Raw genomic sequence first — 18903 nt, 5'->3', positions numbered from 1 at the left:
TGTCCTTTACGTTACATTCCAATAATGGACATTAGGAACATTATGAACATTACAATGTACATGATCATACCAGCTTACGTGCATAAGCTGAATTATGTAAATGTCAGTAATTATTACCTAGGAATCTCTGAGATAGTATTTTTTTTAAAATTAGTTTTATTGAGATATAATGTACATACAATTCACCCTTTAAGTATACAATTTGATGAGTTTTGACAGATGTGTATTGTTACAGAACTACCACCACAATGAAGATATAGAATATTTCCATCATCCTCAAAACGATCTCTCCTTCCCCTTTGCAGTCATTAATCACCTCCTCTCCCCAGCTAATCTGCTTTCTGTCACTATAGGTTCCCTTTTCTGCAAAGTCATATAAATGAAATCATTCAGTATTTAGTCTCTTGTGTCTATATTCTTTTATTTAGCATAATGCTTTTGAAATGCAGCCCTATTCTTGCTGAACATATCTGTGGTTCATTCTTATTTATTGCTGAGTAATATTCTGTTGTCTGGACAGATCACAATTTGTTCCATTCACCAGTGGTTGGACATTTAGGTTATTTCCAGTTTTTGACTATTATGAAATTAGCAGCTGAGAACATTGATGTGAAGTCTTCATGTGGACATACGCCTTCATTTCTCTTGGAGTAGAATTGCTGAATCCTATGGTAAGTCTGTATTTAATTTCACAAGGAATGGCCATCTCTTTTACAAAATGACTATACCATTTTACATTCTCACCAGCAACATATGAGCGTTCCAGTTGCTCCACATCCTCACATACTTGGTATTATGTGTTTTCTTTTTTTTAATTTTGGTGATTCTAATGAGTATGTAGTGGTCACTTACAGTGGTTTCATGTACTTTTCCCTGTTGACCAATAATGTTGATTATCCTTCCTTGTGCTTATTTGCTGTTGTTACATCTTATATGGTAAAGTGTTCCAATTTTTGCCTTTTTTTTTAAATTGAGTCATCTGTTTTCTGCTTACTGAGATGTAGAAATTATTAAATATTCTGGATACCAGTTCTGTATCAGATATGTTTTACTTTTTTTTTTTCTGTATCATGGCTTGCCTTCATTTTCTTAATAGTCTTTCAAGGAGCAAAAGTTTTAATTTTGATAAAGTCTAACTTATCGCAGTTTTCTTAATGGTTAGTGCTTATTTTTTGTCATAGGAAATAATTTGCCTAACCCAAGTTCATACATAATTTAGTTTTACAGTTTTAGCTTCACTTTGAGATCTACAGTCCATCTCAAATTAAAATTTATATATAGTGTGAAATAAGGATCAGGATTTATTTCTTTCCATACATATATCCAATTGTTCCAGTGCTGTTAGTTGTAAAGGGTTTACATTTGCCACTGGATTGCTTTTGTGCTTTTGTCTAAAACTAAATGACTACATCTGAGAGTGGGCTGATTTCTAGGCTTTCTATTTTGTTCTGTTGATCTGTCTGTCTGACTTTATGATAGTATCACTTCTTGATTACAATAGCTTTATAATCAGTTTGGAAATGACTTATTTCATAAATCAAATAAGGAGAGGCTTTGTGTAAACCTTTCAAATTTGTTCTTTTTCAAAATCACTTTGGTTATTGTAAGCCCCTTTCATTTACACATACATTTTAAAATCAACTTGTCCATTTTTATTTCTTTAAAAGAGTCTGCTGGGATTTGGCTTAGGGTGGCTTTTGCATCCAGATCAATTTGGGGAGGACTAATGTTTTAATAATAATTGAACATAGTATATCTTTCCATGTACTAAAATCTTTTATCTCCGTAATATTTTGTAGTTTTCAGTGCACAGGTATTACATGTAAAATTTATCACTGAGTATTTAGTATTTTTATACTACTTTAAATAGTGTTTCCAAAAACTCCATATTTCTAGTTAGTGTACAGAAATACAGTTGAGTTTTACTTACTAACTTGGTATGTAGTCTTATTAAACTCATTTATAGTTTTAATAAGTACATTTTCTGTGTGGGAGGGGTGGTAAATTACTGAGGATTTTCAAAATAGAAAATTATGCAGTCTGTAAATAAAAATGGTTTTACTTCTTTCTTTTCTATCTGTATACTGGCTAGTCCCTCCTAATCAGTGTCAAATAGAAGTAATGTAAGTAGATGTCCTTGCCTTTTTCCTGATCTTAGGAGTAACATTCATTTTTTTCACCATTGGTTGATATTAGTTGTAGGTTTTTCCTAGATACCATTTATCATGTTGAGGAAATTCCTCTCTTCCTAGAGTGCTGAGAAGTCTTTTCCTTCCTCCCTTTTTCTTTCCCTTCTCCATGAGTGGGTAGTGACACATTTGACACATCAAATGCTTTTTCTACTTCTATCGAGATGATTATATGGGCTTTCTTTTTGTTCTGTCAATATGGGAAATTGCTTTGATTGATATTTGAATGTTTAATCAACCTTGTTTCCCCAGGGTAAACCCCATTTGGTCATGTTGTATTATCCTTTTTATATATTGCTGAATTTGTGTGGCTGATACTTCGTTGAGGACTTTTAAGTCTGATTCATGAGAACTATTGGTCTGTAGTTTTCTTATGATTCTTTTGCTTTTAGTGTCATAGTAATGCTGGCCTCAGAAATAAATTGGGAAGTGTTTCCTCTTTATCTTTTTTTCTGAAAGAAATGTTTTAGAATTGGTTATTTCTCCTTTAAATGATTAAATGTTTGGCAGAATTTGCCAATAAAACCATTGGGGCCTGAAGTTTTGTGAGAAAGATTTTCACTACAATTTCAAGGTCTTCAATCGCTACAGGGTTCTTCATGTTATCTACTTCTTGAATGACCTTCGATTTGTCCATTTCTTCTACATTGTCAAATTTATTGGCATCAAGTTGGTTATATTTCCTTATTAAATTCTTAATAGATCCTGTTGGATCTGTAGTGATGTGCCTTATCTCATTCCTGATATTGATAACATGTGTCCTCTTTTTTGTAGATGAGTTCTGGAGGTTTATCCTATGTTACCGATCTTTATTAAGGTCTTTGGTTTTATTGATTCTTGTCTACTGTTTATCCATTTTCTGTCTCATTGGTTTTTTTTTTTTTTTTTTTGGAGATGGCGTTTCACTCTTGTCACCCAGGCTAGAGTACAATGGCATGATCTTGGGTCACTGCAACCTCCGCCTCCCGGGTTCAAGTAATTCTTCTGCCTCGGCCTCCCGAGTAGCTGGGATTACAGGCATGTACCACCATGCCCAACTAATTTCGTATTTTTAGTAGAGACAGGGTTTCACCATGTTGGTCAGGCTGGTCTCGAACTCCTGACCTCAACTGATCCACCTGCCTCGGCCTCCCAAAGTGCTGGGATTACAGTTGTGAGCTACCACACCTGGCCTGTCTCATTGATTTCTGCTCATAAGTTTATTATTTCTTTCCTTCTCCTTACTTTGAGATGAATTTGATTTTCTTTTAATTTTTTCTTAAAGGCAAAGCTCAGATCATTGATATTAGGCCTTTTAAACATTTTTAAGTACATTATTTACTATAAAATTTCCTCTAAGCACTGCTTTTGCTGCATACTACTAATTTCAATATACTGTTGTTCTACTTTCTTTCACTTGAAAATATTTTGTAATTTCCCTGGTAATTATTCTTTGATTCATGAGTTTTTAAGAAGTGGGTTGTTTTATTGTTCAGTTTCCAAATACTAGAATATTCTAGATATTATCCTGTTACTGATTTCTAGTTTAATCCCATTGTCAGAGAATATGCCGTGTATGATTCCAGTTTTTTAATTGGTTGATATCTTTTTAATTGCATAGAATGTGATCTACATTAATATTACATTTAAAAAGAATGTGTGTCCTGCCTTTGTAGGATAGATGTTCCATAAATGTCCGGCAAAGCTGGTTGATCATGTTGTTGAAGTCTTCTGTTTACAGACTTTCTGTTAGTTTGTTCTATCAGTTATGTAAAGTATTATGATCTTCTTCTTTAATTTTGGATTTGTCTGTTATATGTGCCATCATTTGCATGCACGTACAGGTGTAGCACTAAGATAAATTCACATGAGTGGGTGGCTTGCTCAAAGGGGAGATTTGTACTTTTCAGAGAAATTGTCAAATTGTTCTCTGTACAGGTTGGACCATTTTGCACTGCCACCAGTCAGAATGGTATGAGAGACTGTTTTCTCATAGCCTTGTGATATTTTTGGTTAGATAAAAAGGGCCTTACTATAGTTTTGGCTTTCATTTATTTTATGAACATTTGAGCCTTTTTCATATGTTTAAAATTTATGTTATTTTTAACTGTCTCTCACATATATCTTTGTCCATTTTCTCTTTGTTGGTCTTTTTCTTCTAGATTTTCATGAGCCCTTTATATAGTGAGGAGATTAACCCTTCGTGACAATGTTTTTTCTAGTTTGTATTTGATCTTTCCCCTGAATATGCTTTAACTTCTGTCTTGTCAAGTATATCAATCTTTTATGGCTTTGAGATGGTCAGAAAAGGTCTTGGCTACTACAAGGTGTTGAAGGAGCTTGCCAGCATGGACAAAATTTATGTGGAGTTTACCTTTAATGTACATTTATACTTGGCTCTGAATGATTGGCAAATTTCCTTAAACCTTTTTGTCGTAATCTTCCATCATTCAGTGAAGACTCAACTGTGAGAAATTCTAGAGACACAGTACTGGTAACAGCGGGAACTCAATACCTAGCAAGGAAATTGCTGTCACTGTTCTCACGGAGTCCACTGTTTAGGGACATGAGAGATGATCATGAGGCCTTAGATGAGGCAGCCTGGTACAGTTTACAGCTGGGAGCAATTCCAGGTCCTGCCACTAGCAGAGTGACCCTGGGAAAGTCATTTAGCCTCTCTCCAACTGTTTCTGTCAGACGCCCCCTCTGACACTGCTGAGAATTCCGTGGCATGGTAGGTGTGGCTGCACCTTGAGAGAAGTCAATGGCAGTACAGCCTACGCATGTTATGGTTTCTCATCGTCAACCATGTCTCCATGTCTGCTGTGGCTTCCTGACTCTCCGGAAGGAATCTTCTCAGAAACTTTCTTTTATTAAACTTAGAGACTGTCTTAGCTTGGGGTGCCAAAGACAAATGTCGTCGACTAGGTGGCTTAAACAACAGGAATTTCTTCTTCACAGTTCTGGAGACTGAAGTCCATGATGAATGTGCCAGCAGAGTCAGCATCTGGTGAGGGATCCTTCCTTGGGTTATAGATGGCTGCCTTCTCACTGTGTCCTCATGTGGCCTTTCCTTGGTGCGCATAGGTGGTGGGGAGAAAGATCTTCTGTTTTCTTATAAAGGTACAAGTCTCTTACAAGGGTACTAGTCCCCCCCGCCCCCATGACCTAATCTAACCCTAATTATCTTTCAAAGGCCCCATCTCCAAATATTGTCACATTGGGGTTAGGGCTTCAACATATGAATTTTGTAGGAACACAGACATCTCGTCCATAATAGGGACTGATGTCTTTTTAAACCTAGTTTTATAGGCAGAGTCTCACTCTGTTGCCCAGGCAGGAGTGCAGTGGCACTATTATAGCTCACTGCAGTCTCAACCTCCTGGCCTCAAGTGATCCATCTGCTTCAGCCTCCTGAGTAGCCGGGACTACAAGCATGCGCCACCATGCCTGGCTAATATTTATATTTTTTGTGGAGATCAGGTCTCACTATGTTGCCCAGGCTGGTCTTGAACTCCTGGCTTCAAGTGATCTTCCCACCTCGGCTTCCCAAAGCACTGGGATTCCAGGCATGAGCCACCACGCCCAGCCAGGTACTGATGTCTTGAGCAGGCTGCTGACTGCATCTCTGTGACATTCTGTTCATGCCGACAGTCAACGTGGGAGCCGTGTGGAGAGAGGAGCACATGCACCGCAGGAGAGCCATCTGGGCCTGGGCAGGGAAATCACAGAGCTTTTAGGACATTGAAAGCTGGTTTTGGGAGAGGGGCTTTGGCAGGTCTGTGCCAGCCTGGATCCTTCTTGGGTTCCTCCACAGGGTTCATCTGTTTCTGAGGCAGATCCACTCAGCAGTGGTGACCTGCAGCCTGCAGCTTTGGGTGACACTCAGAGATGGCCTCAGACTCTGTTCTAGAGGGAAAGGTAGTTGCTGTCTCAGAGCCAGTCCTAGGAGCAAAGGGTGGCTGGTAGAAATAATCCATGCTCAGAAAAAGCCTGCCTTTTGCATCTCGGCTTCTCTCCATTAAAAAACTTGGCTTCCCAATACTAATGTAGCATTCACTCTGTGCCGGGCCCTGTTTGACCCCATGACACATCCGTAGGAAGTTTTATGGCAGGGTTCAGGCAGAGAAGCAGACCCCTCTAAGTGATGCCGAAGAGGGGTTTGTGGCAGGGATGAGACTTTCCACGTGGTGGTTGCTGGTGCCGACGTCCTGGTAAGGCGGTTGCCTCTGAGTGTGGTGTTGGCCTGAAGTCAGCAGCCGTGCAGTCAGGAAAGAAGGCTGAGCCAGGAGGAGGGGCCAAGGACAAACTGGCGCCCATGAAGATGGCCTGGACCTGTATGTGACCCTCACTGTCTCAGCCTCCATGACATTGGGCATCCTGCAGAAGAAGCGGGCGCCTTTGCCACAGAGCTATATGCACTCCTGGCTCATGACTCAGCGAAGCTGGAGCCGGGGGATGTGGCAGGAGGGGAGAATCCACTGGCCCGGTGCTGCCTGCTCTCCCCTGGGCGAGTCCACTGGACTCGGACCACTCCGTGGTCCCCTGGAGCCACGGAACGTGTCTGGCTGAACTGCGGCAGCACCTAGCCGCTTCACCACCTTTCACGGCCCATGCAGATGTCTCTGGGAGTCAGCTTCAACTGGGAACCATGGAGGAAGGAAATTCTGGGTAGCGTGGCTGCAGCTGAGCTCTGTGCACGCAGTGTGTGCGGCCACCAGGAGCTCTGCGCGCGCAGGGTGTGCGGCCACCATCAGGTGGTCTGTTGTTTTTCCCACTTTCTAGGTAGGACAGTGGAGGGAGGGGTTGAGGGACCTGCCCAGAGTCACACAGCTGGTAAGTGGGGCTCCCGCTTCAGTGCCTTTGAAGCTGCCACCCAGTGGTTCTACTTTTTCGCCCCAGGAAAGCCCACCCCAGTCGTCCAGGAGCTGGACCTCGCGGCCCATCCGGTCCATGGAGAGCTCCCCCGAGATGAAGCCTCCCCGGGGCAGGAAGCTTCCCGCACAGCCCCTTGATAGGCCGCGGTGGAGCTCAGTCCTGGTCTTGTGGAAGTTGAAGTTTCTTTGTTTGACCATGCATACTTACTTCTCGGTGACAAGCTTCCTGTGTCTCTCTTACAAGAATGCTGACCAGGCTTGGCTGGGGCTCACCGTGAGTACCCGATGTGGCCGGCAGGTAGAGGACGTTTGTGTGTGGATCGTGTGTTTCGGTCCCTTAACAACAACTCCTACCTTTTATTGCCAGCGGCTGCCAGGGGCTGTAGGCATCCCACTACCGCTTACAGAGGAGCAACTGAGATCCAAGTGTTCGTTTCCAGTAAGCCGTGGAGTTTAGAGTTGAGCAAAGGCCTGCCTGGCACACTCCTGCCGCTGGGTCGGCCGAGCCCTGGTTCTGAAGCTCCCTTTAGAGATGGAGGAACGGTCACCAAAGCCGTGGGTGGCGTTTCTGGAGCTGCATCTCAGGGTGGGGCAGCACAGCCCAGCCCCTGTGCCCCAGGGGCCTAGATGGGGTAAGCACAGATTTTCTCTACCTCTGGAAACTTAGGGAGGAGGGCTTTGCAAACAGAGACGGAATGGAGCCAGAGGGGATTCAGGCGTGGGGTAAGCAAAGTGAGCACTGGGTCTCCAAATCTGAGGCCTCAAAGTTCTTGACTTTCCTAACTGCCTCAGTATCCCGGCCTGTGCTTCCTGAGTCCCGTTAGCACCTGGGGCTGTTGACATGCGATTCTTTGGTCGGGTGTCTTAGTTCTAGCTGTTGTAACTAAACACCACAGACTGGGTGACTCATAAACCACAGACACTTCCATCTCACAGTTCTGGAGGCTGGGAGTCCAAGACAAGATGCCGGCAGATTCAGTGCCTAGTGGGGGCTCTTTTCCTGGTTCATAAGACGGTGGCTTCTCCCTGTGTCCTCACATGTGGAAGGGGCAAGCCGGCTCTCTGGGGCCTCTTTTGTAAGGGGCACTCATCCCATTCACGAGGGCTCTGTCCTTGCGACCTAGTCTCCTCCCAGAGGCCCCCCCCCCCTTCTGATACCATCACCCTGGCGATGAGGTTTCCGTGTGTGAATTTTGGCGGGGACACATACTCAGATGGTAGCATCATGTTCAGTTTATTTTCTGTGGGTGCTATCTCCTGGACTTAGGCTGAGTCCCTGCATGAAGAGAGCTTCCGTCTGGGGCTCCTGACCCCCTCCCACTGTGTCCCCTGCTGTGTAACCTCCGCATAGGAGGGACTGAAGAGTTGTCAAGAGGCCTGGTTTGGGATGGGCCTTACTGGTCATTTGAGGAGGTGAAACTTCAGTGAGGTGATTACTTTAAATCACCTTTTAAATGTGAAAGAATTTTAGGTTAATAGAAGAGTTTTACAGATAGTACAGAGAGTTCCCATATCCCCTCCATTCAGCCTGCCCTGCTGTTAACATGGCACACGGCCGCGGCAAATTCGTCTCTACCGCGGGATGACGGTGCTCGTCACAGAACTCTAGACTCCCTTCTTATGTCCCCAGTTTTCCCACTGATGACCTTTTTCTGTTCGAGGATCCAGTCGGGATGCCATGTTGCATTTAGTTATCAAATCTCCTTCAGTCTCCAGTGTGTGACAGTCTCGGTCGTTCGTCGTGTTTCATGACCTTGACACGTGAGGTGTAGTGGTCGGGTATTTTGTAGCCCGTCCCTCAGTTGGGGTTTGTTTGATGTTGTTTTGCAGTTAAAATGAGGTTATGGATTTGGGGATGGAACACCATGGAGGTAAAGTGCCCTTCTTGTCACATCGTATCGGGGGCCACAGGGTACTAACACAACTTATTAACGGTGATATGAACCTTGATCACTGGGCTGAGGTGGTGTCTGCTTGGGTTCTCCATTAGTAAGCTACTGTTTTTCCCTTTCTATCCTCTCTGTTAGATTTGAGTCTCTAAGTCCAGCCCAAACTCAAGGGCAGGGGATGGGGTGGGGAGTAGCGAAGAGTTTGTGAACATAGGTTGCCAAAACCACCACTGCCATTGACCCATGTTTTCGGGGAGATGCTTTGACCCTATACAGATAACCTGTTTCCAGTGAAGTGGTTTTTCAAATGGCTTTGTTAAGTGTTGACCATGAAGCAGGCTGTCTCTCTCTTCCCAGGTTCTGACACGAGGTTTGTGAATTTGATTAATAAAATGCGTAGGGAAAAGCCGATTTCTTTGCCTATGTATGATGCTGCATCAGAGTTCTGCTGGCAGGTGCATTTTAATATTGGGAAATCTGAAGGCTGTGTCTCATGGGGGTGACACATGGGAGCTTGAAGCAGAAGAGCTGGATGGGCCCCAATGTCAGGAGATAGTGGTGCTTACTTATTGCATATGGGACTCACTTGTTTGCTTGCAAAAGTAAGGTAACAATTTAGAGGAAGTGTTCAGATAACGTCAGTAGCAGACTATATTTTTAGATGCTATTTTCTCTACCCATGTTTATATGAACTCTCAATTGCCATGTGTGAATTTAAGGGGAAAAGATATGGTTTTAAGTAGCTCCGGCCATAACTGACCCTGTGGCAAATTCAGTTGTCTCTGTTGAAGGATTATTAGGCCAGTGGTGTGTTTATGTGTTCCAAAATTCTCAGTTAACTGCTTGGTGAATTATCTGTGGAAAATTCTATTTAGAAGACGCTGTTCTTAGCATTCTGACCAACTCTGTTATTGATCTATGACTGCTACTCATTTTAGCAGAATAGTGGGAAGGTGAATTTCCTACAGGAAAATAAATACATAATGGTTTTCTAAGTAAATATAAATTGGGATTATCTGTTTTTGAGCATCTTTTCCAATTCCTGGTGACACATGACTGAGATGTGAAAGCATGCAGTATACCCCCACCTGGTGGCAGCATACCTGACTGACTACTTGTACTTGGAACAAAGCTTATCTCTAAGGCAAGTGGGTTGGAGATGATCTGCTCCAGCAGGAGGTGAACTGTTGAAATCTGGAACTTTCTCTTGCAGGACGATTTCCTGTTCAGTGTCTCCATTTTAAGTGGGATTCTTTGCAGCATCCTGGCCGTGTTGAAGTTCATGCTGGGGAAGGTTCTGACCAGTAGAGCACTCATCACAGATGGTGAGTAAGGCTAGGATGCCTAATCCCTGGGGGCTGGGCTCACAGTGGAGGAAGATGCTGTTTGGGTCTCTTTTAGTTGCTTCCCTTGCTGGAGAACTCAGTAATTTGGAATCCATTTCTCACTCTCCTACCCGCCTCAAGCTGTTTAATGATTCTCAGAGCTCCCGTATCAGGGCAGATATCTTGTGCCCTGGGAATTTAATAAACTCGTCATAAATCACCTCCACTCTGACCTCCTAGCAGGGAGGCTCGGGGCTCCCCAGCCTCTTAATCATGAAGCACAAAGGGTTTCCTGGAGTCTTGGGTTTTATGTGCGTTGCTCCCCATAAAAAGTAAATGCCTTTTCTGGATTCTATAAATGTTGCCTTTGTGAATTCTCCATGCTTGTTTTTCCTTCCAGCTAGTGGGACGCTCACCTGGGAGTTCAGGTAGCAGTTACCAGGTGCCTGCTCTGGGGAAATGACCTGTGTGTTCTCTGCTTAGAATCTCAACCAGCTAGAAAAGTCTGTGTGTGTCCCTGTGGGACAGGAGGACCTTCTTTTGTGACCTTTGGGATGACAGAGAGAGGGGTGTGTGAGTGCAGGAAAAGCACGTTTCAGGCCCCAGACTCGCTGATATCACTGATGGATAGACAAGAAACTTGATAAGCAGCGCCTCCTGGACATGTTGCTTTTATTTATTCTTGGGCATGTGCGGAGCCCAGGGGTCAGGGGTAAAGTGGTAGGGGGTCAAAGGGCAAAAGTCTTGTGGGTTGGTGGGTGCACCTGCACAGAATAGAGCAGAAATATGTGGATTCTTTTTTAAAAAGTTTATATATGTGTGTCTGTATATGTATATATGTACACACAAACATGAAAATGTTTTACATGTTATACACACGTGTATATGTTGTGTGTGTGTATATATATATATATTTTTAAGATGGGGACTCACCATATTGTTTCCCAGGCTGGTCTCAAACTCCTGAGCTCAGGCAGTCCTCCCACCTCAGCCTCCCAAAGTGCTGGGATTACAGGTGTGAGCCACCGTGCCCGGCTAGATTATTTTTGTAAGAAACACTTCCTTGTCCCAAACTCTCAAGGCTCTTTTGTGTGTGAAGTGTGGAGTGCAGACGTGCATGGTGACAGTGACAGCTGTGGGGCCCTTCTCACCCGCAGGAGGGAGCATGGTGACATGGCGTGGGCTCCTTGTCTTAGCCGATGTCGAGGACCTGCTGGGTGCAGAGCTGGACTTTGCACAGTGGGCAGGGGTACAGGAAGCCAAAGTGATGTTTCCTCCCTGGGACGGAGCTCTGGCCCAGGAATCCATCCGCAGAGGTGGCGGGACTGTTGGCAGGTGGCGGGACTGTTGGCAGGTGTGTTGGCAGGTCTGGGGGATGAGGGTGGGGGTGTGGGCTGGTTGTCCTTGTTGGGGAGCCAGGAGTCCCTGTGCCCACCGCCTGCCCCCACTCCGCCTCCTGAGTCTGCAACATGGTCTCTTGGGGAGGCAAGAGGAGGCCTCCAGCTTTTCACCCATGGCTACCCTCGGAAGAGCATCACCCGTGTGCATGGATGTGCATGGGGTTCCTTTAAACAGGCCTGAAGATGTTGGGGGTTACAGGACCTGACATCCTGACTGCAAAATCTCAGACCCCCGACGCTCATCAGTTGACCACTACCAGGCTGGCAGCACTGAAATTTCTTGGGCTGTTTGTTGAAAACACAGATTCCTGGGCCCACCCCAAAGATTCTGATTCCAGGGGATTGAGTTGGGGCCCGGGAACTGGTGTTTTATGCCAGCGCCCCTGTCTATGCGGCACACACCAAGGTTTGGTGCTGCCCCTGTGCCCGCCCCAGGGGCCAAGTACAGCATCTCTCCAGGGAAGGTGGCCCCTGCTGTGTCCAGCACTCCTGCATGCCATGTGACCAGCAGCTCGAGTCCTTCCTCAAGTCGCCCTGCCCAGCAGGCCTGCTGTTGGTTTCTGCCCTTGTGAGACGCTGCCTTGCTCCTTGGGCTGAGGAAGCCTTTAGTCCATATGAAACCAAAGCTATTCAGACGTAAAAGTGGTTTAAAATGGCGAGCGGATTGACTACCTTGACTGCCTGGCTTGAGACTGCCTCTTTCCTGAGCAGCTTTGAGCAGCGCTAAGGCCCCTCATGCGCGGCAGGCAGGCAGGACCCCTTCCCCAAGCTCCAGAGGAAGCCCTAGGTTGCCGCTTCCTGCCAGGCTGGGGGAAGGCGGGATCCTGCTGCCATCAGGTCCCGGGTTTGACGCTGCTGGAGCGTGAAGTTGCAGTAACACCGGATCAGCGGGGTTTCACACTCTGCTAGGTGCTGCGCTGGCTGGGGACGCCAGCTCCGGAGCGAGCCTCCCTTTCCAGTTTCTGCCTTATTGCTGTGAGGCAGCCTGCCCTGATCCCCAAAACGTGGCTGCAACTCAGCCAAGCAACCCCGCTGCTATAAATAGACAGGTCTTTCTAGCACAGCCGGATCTAAAGAACTTGCAGTTCAGCCTCCTGAGAATGACACAGCATACTGAGGCCACAGCCTGGGTTCTGGGGTGTCTGTCACCCACTGAGACATCGTAGAATTATAGGCAGCTTGCATCAAGTTGACCCTAATACATTGTCCTACAAGACCCGGGTTCATCTGCATGGCCTTCCCTGTCGGGAGCAGAGCTGGGGTTTGGGGTAGGGAGTTCAACCACTGGGATTTTTGTAGTCTGCTGCCTTGTGGTCTGCAAAATCAAATGCCTTCCTTGGCCATGGAGCCCTTCTTTCCTTAGGGATGAGTGTAGCCGGGACACCGGGTGGGTTCTGTGTGAGAGCCGAGGGATGAGTGGGCCCTAGCCAGGGGTTTGGGTTGGGACCTCCAGCTGCCTTAGAGGTCCCTTTACAAGGCTCTGAGGGCCACTCTGGCCCAGCCCTGTAGGGATGCAGAGTGGAGGCCTGGCTGGCCTCAGCTTCCCTCTGCCGCGTATGCTGCCCACCTTCCCTTCAATGTCTCCTTACCTAGAACAGGAGGGAAGGGCAGGAAGCCCTAGGGTAGGCAGTGTGGGTCTGAACAGCTTTCTGGGCTCCCGGTGGTGAGTCCACAGCGGGCAGCTCCTCGGCCGGTTCCCAGGCAGGCTGTGAAGCCCCATCTGGCTGGCACATCTGTGGGATCTTGATCCACCTCACTGAGGTTGGGGTGCAGGCAGCCTCACTCGCCGGACACCTGGCTGTGGAGCCAGCAGTCAGAGCCCCAGCAGGAGTCCCCGACCCCGCCCTGCCCATGACCCATGGGGCTCGGCCCCCTCCTGGGAACACTGGCTCTGTGACTTGGTGGGTGCTGTTTCCTAACATTGTAGATACTCCAGATACACGATCTCGGTCTAGGCTTCACTGTCCCGGCTTCCAGCGTGTTATATGGTGTTCAGAGGAGAACAACAGTGAGGCCGCTTTTCTCATGGACAACTTCTGACTTTGATTTCGCGCACACGAATCCTCCACACCCATAGGCAGTATTTCCATCATACTCGTGAACCAGGGAGGAGGTCGTTACAAGGAAAAGGGGGGGGGTTTGGGTGAAAACTGTCTCACAATCAGGCGAAGAGTGGAGAAGAGCCGTCCTTCAGGCGGAGGGAGTCCGAGTGAGGGAGGGGCCCGGGGGGGGGGTCCCTTCCTCACTCAGAAATGGGGGACAGAGCATGGCGGGGCTTGAGGTCTAGGGTGGGATGTGGGATATTTTGTCAAATGTTGAAACAGGTAGGGCGACATGAGTGCTATTTTCTGCGGAGCCCTCTGGTCATCGGTGGTGGGGAGCAGAGTGGAGGGAGCTGGGAGCTGAGCAGGGGGAGGCCTGGGGAGAGGAAGGGATGGCAGCTCGGATGGGGTGGGGGAGAGGGTTTGGGAAGTGGTGGGGTAGGTATAGAATGAGCAGCGCGGGGATGAATCGGCTGAGTGGGTTTGATGAGAGCAGAGGCAGTGCCCCTCCCCCGAGCCTGTTCCCAGGAGGCCCTGTGCTCTGTGGCCCTGCCGTCCCCTGCTAGGTGGGTGTGTTGCTGGCAAAACATGCAGGAGGAATTATAGCCTCCTGCTAATTGTACTGTCTGGGATCTGGGCTTCTTCCATTCATTGATGAGCAGAACTAGGGAGCGATCTGTATTTATCTTCTCTCTGTTCTTTCCTCACTTTTGAAGGTGGGTGGGCAGGATGGGGTCAGGGAGCCATGGCTGTTGTGAACCTTGGGGGTTCCCTGTGGCTGCCAGCCAGACTGCGGCACAGCCAAGCATCCCCTCTGTGGGAGAGGGCGGCCTCCCCTGTCACCTGGCGGCGGCTGGGTCCCAAGCTGGAGCCAGGCTGAAGTGGGCCAGGCTGATGCTGCTGGCTCCCTTTGTCGCTGGGGTGTCCTTATAGCTGGGAGGCAGCTCTCTGGGGAAAGGGACAGCAGGGTGTGGTCGATGGAGACCCTGTGCGGTGCAGTGAATCTGGTCTCATCTGGTTTGTGGCTTTGGATGTTGTCATTCATGGGTTTGTTGCTATTGGGACTGGGCTGAAGCTTGCTGTGTATTAGGGTAATGTGATTTCGTACAACAAACACATACTACAAATCAGACAGGAAGAGCATGAGAGGGCACCAGGGGAGCGCTCTGGATGAGGGGCACAGCTTCAGTCCTGTGGGAACAGCTGGGGCGAATCTGGAAGCCCCTCTGAAACAGGGGCCTGCTCTCTTCTCCTGCTCACATCCAGTTCTCAAATACCCCATCTATGACAATCTTTCAAGCACACAAGAAACTTTTAAATTAGAATATTCTGTGTACAATGAATGTGTTTAACGACACAGATCCTGATCCAGTTGGCAAAGCCAGACTGGTGGAGCTCTAATCAGGATTGGCCTTAGCCATCATTTTGTGCCATTGTACGCTCCTAAACTGATAACAGCATTTCTTCATTAGAGCGGATCTGTGGTTGCAACTGTGGGGACAGGGCCAAGTTTGTGGGGCTGGCACTGCAGAGGGGAGTGACAGCAGGGCCTGCCTGCTGCGCTGGTGGGGGCTGGGGGCTCAGAGCTCTTCATGTGGAATGACGGACTGGGAAGGTCCTGACATTTGGAGCAAAGGTGGTGGGTGGCCACGGACTCGGTCCCTATTCTCTGTGTGCTTGATCCAGCATCCTCAGGCAGACTCTCAAGAAATGAAGCTGAAATGAGTCAGGCTCTGTCATCACAAAAGGTGAGCCGAGCCGGGCAGGGCAGAGTCTCCTCCTAGAAGATGCAGCGAACAGGTGACCCTGCCACCAGCCTCTCAGCTGTGGGGCATCAGGGAGCACCTGGCGGACCTGTTGTCAGGAAGGGCAAGCTGGGCCGGCCTTGGTGCTGGCTGGCAGAGCGGGTGACTTGGTGGAGCTGAGTGGACATCTAGTGGCTGTCTGGGGAACCTCACGCTTTTGCCTCTTTGAGCAGCACCTGGCTTGGGCTTCCTTCTCCTGGGGTGACTGTCTGCGGAAGCCGGGCAGGGGTGGCGCTCAGGCTGGGCCCTTGCCTGCCTGCCTGCCTACTTCCTCCTTCATGTGGTCACTTGTTCATGCAGTGGTCATTTGCACCCCTGATGAATGCCGGGCCCTGTCCTGGGACTTCGAATACTGGAAGGAGAGACCAAGTTCCTGTCCTTAAGCTTAGGTTTCCAGTGAGAAGAGTGGGGCGGTTAAAATGGCAAAGCTAGCCTGTTAGCTGGAGGCAGAAGGGAGTGGTGGGTGGAGGGGAGGAAGTTTAGGGGCTGGGGGCTGAGGACAGGGCTGGGAGGGAGGCCCTGGGCGACGGTGACAAGCCCAGTGGCCCTGAGGGGCGGGCAGGGTGGCTGTCGCAGGGTCATGTGGCTGGATGTGAGGGGTCTGGTGTGATTTGATCCCCTGATGGGGGCTTTCCTGCAGGAGATTTTGGCTGCTGCTCACTGACAGAGGGTCCCTCTGGCTGTGGCGGGGTCCAGGGAGGACCACAGGTGGCCGGGGCAGAGCAGGGATCAGCAGGGAGAGTGAGAATGAGTTGGGGGAGTAACATCTGGCGAGGGGCAGGTTGGTGGTGTAAGGGAAGACGGGCTCCTAGAATCTCGGCCTCTGGAGCTGGTGGCCCCATCTACGGAGCATGCGGCAGAGGATGAGGCGGTGCTCAGGGCTCTGTTGTGGCTGTGGTCAGTCTGAGATGCTTCCGTGAGGAGCCTGTGCCTGAGGGCAAAGGTCAGGACAAAAGCTGGGAATTGAGGGGAGCAGGGCTTATGGATTGGCAGAGGGCCAGCTCAGAGGACGGAGCCTGGGACACTCGGGGACGCAGGGGAGGACCCAGCAAAGGGGACAGGAAGAGCCCCAGGGGGGTGTGAGGCTGGGGATGTGACCCCCACTGAAAAAGGGGTCTGTCACCACTGCAGGTAGCAGGATGAGGATGACTTTGACTTCGGGAAGGGCTAGGGGAGGAGGGAATCTGGGCAGAGGTGTGGGTGTGGAGGCAGCGGGCAGACTCTTCTGTGGGTTTTGTGAAGGCCAGTAGGAGATGGGGGAGGCGTGGGGTCCAAGAAGAGTTCAATGGGGATGGGAAGGTGGGTTAATTCCAGTAGGAACAATCCGATCCAATCTGGGAAGGAGGAAGGGAGGAGCATCGCAAGAACCAAGCCCTTTGAGGTGGGCAAGGGAGCAGGGCACTGTAGGAACAGTTACAGGTGGGTGGTGGATGTGTTGTGGGGAATATGAGGTATCTTTGACCAAACCTAGGCGTCCTGAGCACGGGGGAGAGAAGGGCATACTGCCAAGTGCGTCGCAGGGCACAGGCCAGTCCCTGGGGTGCCCTTGCAGGCCCGCGGTTTATCCTTCCTTCCTGTGAGCGGCCATTGCATCTCCGCCTTGGATCCTGAGTAGACAGATTTGGTCAGGTCACCCCTGCCCGGCAATCTTCCTCTGCCCCGGGGGAAGCCCAGCCTGGCGTGGAATGTTACGGGTCCGCACAAATCTACTGGCAGGGCCTCCTTGGGCAGCGTGGACCTGGAGCTTCTTTTGGGGCCACCAGTGTGTTGGGGCAGGGGAGGAGCTGGTGTCCTTCACGGGGAGACCCTAGAAGCCACCCTAAGCCATTCCCTTCCTGTGTGGCCTTTGACAGCTCTGGTAAAGTAGAAGCAAGCTGGGAGCCCCAGTGGGCTGCTGTGTGGAAAGAGATGGCAGTCGCTCTCTAGTAGCTCCAGTTCTGTTTTTATGGCCATTTCTCCAACCATGTAGCCAGTATTTTGCAAAAAAACTTAGCATAATACACTTTCCATTTCTCTTCTGGAGGGAAAGGAAAAAACCTCAGGTTACTTAGAGGAGACTCGGGAGGGAAAGGATGCAGGTTTGGGTAGATCCCAGTCCTTCTCAATCCTGATAACCCCCATCAATATATTTAACCTCATTCTTAGTTTTCTCATCGGAAAACAGGGATGATGATGATAATGTGACGTCACACGATTGAGCAGGTTTATAGGTAACGGCACATCCTGAACGCCCAACTCGGAATCTGGCCCAGCAGACACTCAGATATGAGTCCCCAAGTATTTGAATGTCTACTGTGAGCCCGGAACTGTCCTGGGGACTGTGGACTCAACAGAAAACCACACCCCTGCCTCTAGGAGGTTTGCGTTCTCGCGGGCATGGGCGAGACCAGCTATAAACCACACACGGCATCAGTGCCCGGAAGAGAAATAAAGCAGGTACAGGATGATGGGGGTGACGGCTCTATTCTGGGAGGTATCTGGTGACATTTGAGCAGAGACTTGATGGGCCCAGGTGGTGGCTATCACTCGTGAGAGCTTTGGGCACCGTACCTTCCAGCACATGCTCCAGTTATGTGGAGACAGGACTGGCATTTGGGTAATTTTCTGGGATTGCTTGGCACTGCCATCTAGCCTCTCTCTGCTTCCTTTGCAGGGTTTAACTCCCTTGTGGGCGGCGTGATGGGCTTCTCCATTCTTCTGAGTGCCGAAGTGTTCAAGCATGACTCGGCGGTCTGGTACCTGGACGGCAGCATAGGCGTTCTGATCGGCCTCACCATATTTGCCTATGGGGTCAAGTAGGTTCTTGTGCTTTCCTCTTTGCTTTCCTGGCAGCTAGGAGTGCCCCTTCTCCACCACCTTCCCCAGTCAGGAAATGACAGAAGGCTTCTGAAGTTCACGTTTTATACCCGTGCCCCCTCCTGAGCCTGACCAGTGTCAGGTGACTGGAAAAGCACCCAGCAGGGGTCAGATATCCTTGGGGTTGGCACAGAAGTGAGGCAAGGACAAGAGATATCAGGCCTTTAAGCCACAAAGGCACTCCTTGACTTCTGTCTGATGCCTTTAGGACTCTTTGTGTCCTGACATCTGTGCTCCTTCCTCTCTCACAGTCTTCACGATGCCCCAGGGAAGCACCTCTGTGTGGTTTCCTCATACGGGGAGCCCCTCCTGCCACAAGTGGGGGATGTGACAGTGTGCTGGCCAGAGGCTGCTTCCCTAGCCTTAGAGAACTTCTTGCAAAAGGGGACTAGTCAGTGCAGAAAGGCCCTGCTGGCATCACTGACACGGGCTTCAGCACCCAGGCTGGAGCTAGCCTTTCAGAGAACCATTTCTAAAGGGTGCTGTGCTTTTAAATGTTAAAATGCTTCCATCGCTCAAGGAAAGGTCGGATGGCTATCAT

The 18903-nt window shown here is 48.8% G+C and overlaps 1 protein-coding gene across 1 annotated transcript in view; it reads left to right on the top strand.

Moving 5' to 3' along the window:
• TMEM163 (transmembrane protein 163) overlaps positions 1-18903 on the top strand; it is a 261536-nt gene that overhangs the window by 240973 nt on the left and 1660 nt on the right. The window contains exons 6-7 of the mRNA XM_025404662.1: positions 10148-10259; positions 18160-18301. Of these exons, the coding sequence (XP_025260447.1) occupies positions 10148-10259; positions 18160-18301 (254 nt within the window). The remainder of the gene's footprint in view (positions 1-10147; positions 10260-18159; positions 18302-18903) is intronic.

Source organism: Theropithecus gelada, chromosome 12 (assembly GCF_003255815.1).
Source record: "Theropithecus gelada isolate Dixy chromosome 12, Tgel_1.0, whole genome shotgun sequence".
NCBI lineage: Eukaryota > Metazoa > Chordata > Mammalia > Primates > Cercopithecidae > Theropithecus > Theropithecus gelada.
This window is presented reverse-complemented; position numbering and strand designations above follow the sequence as displayed.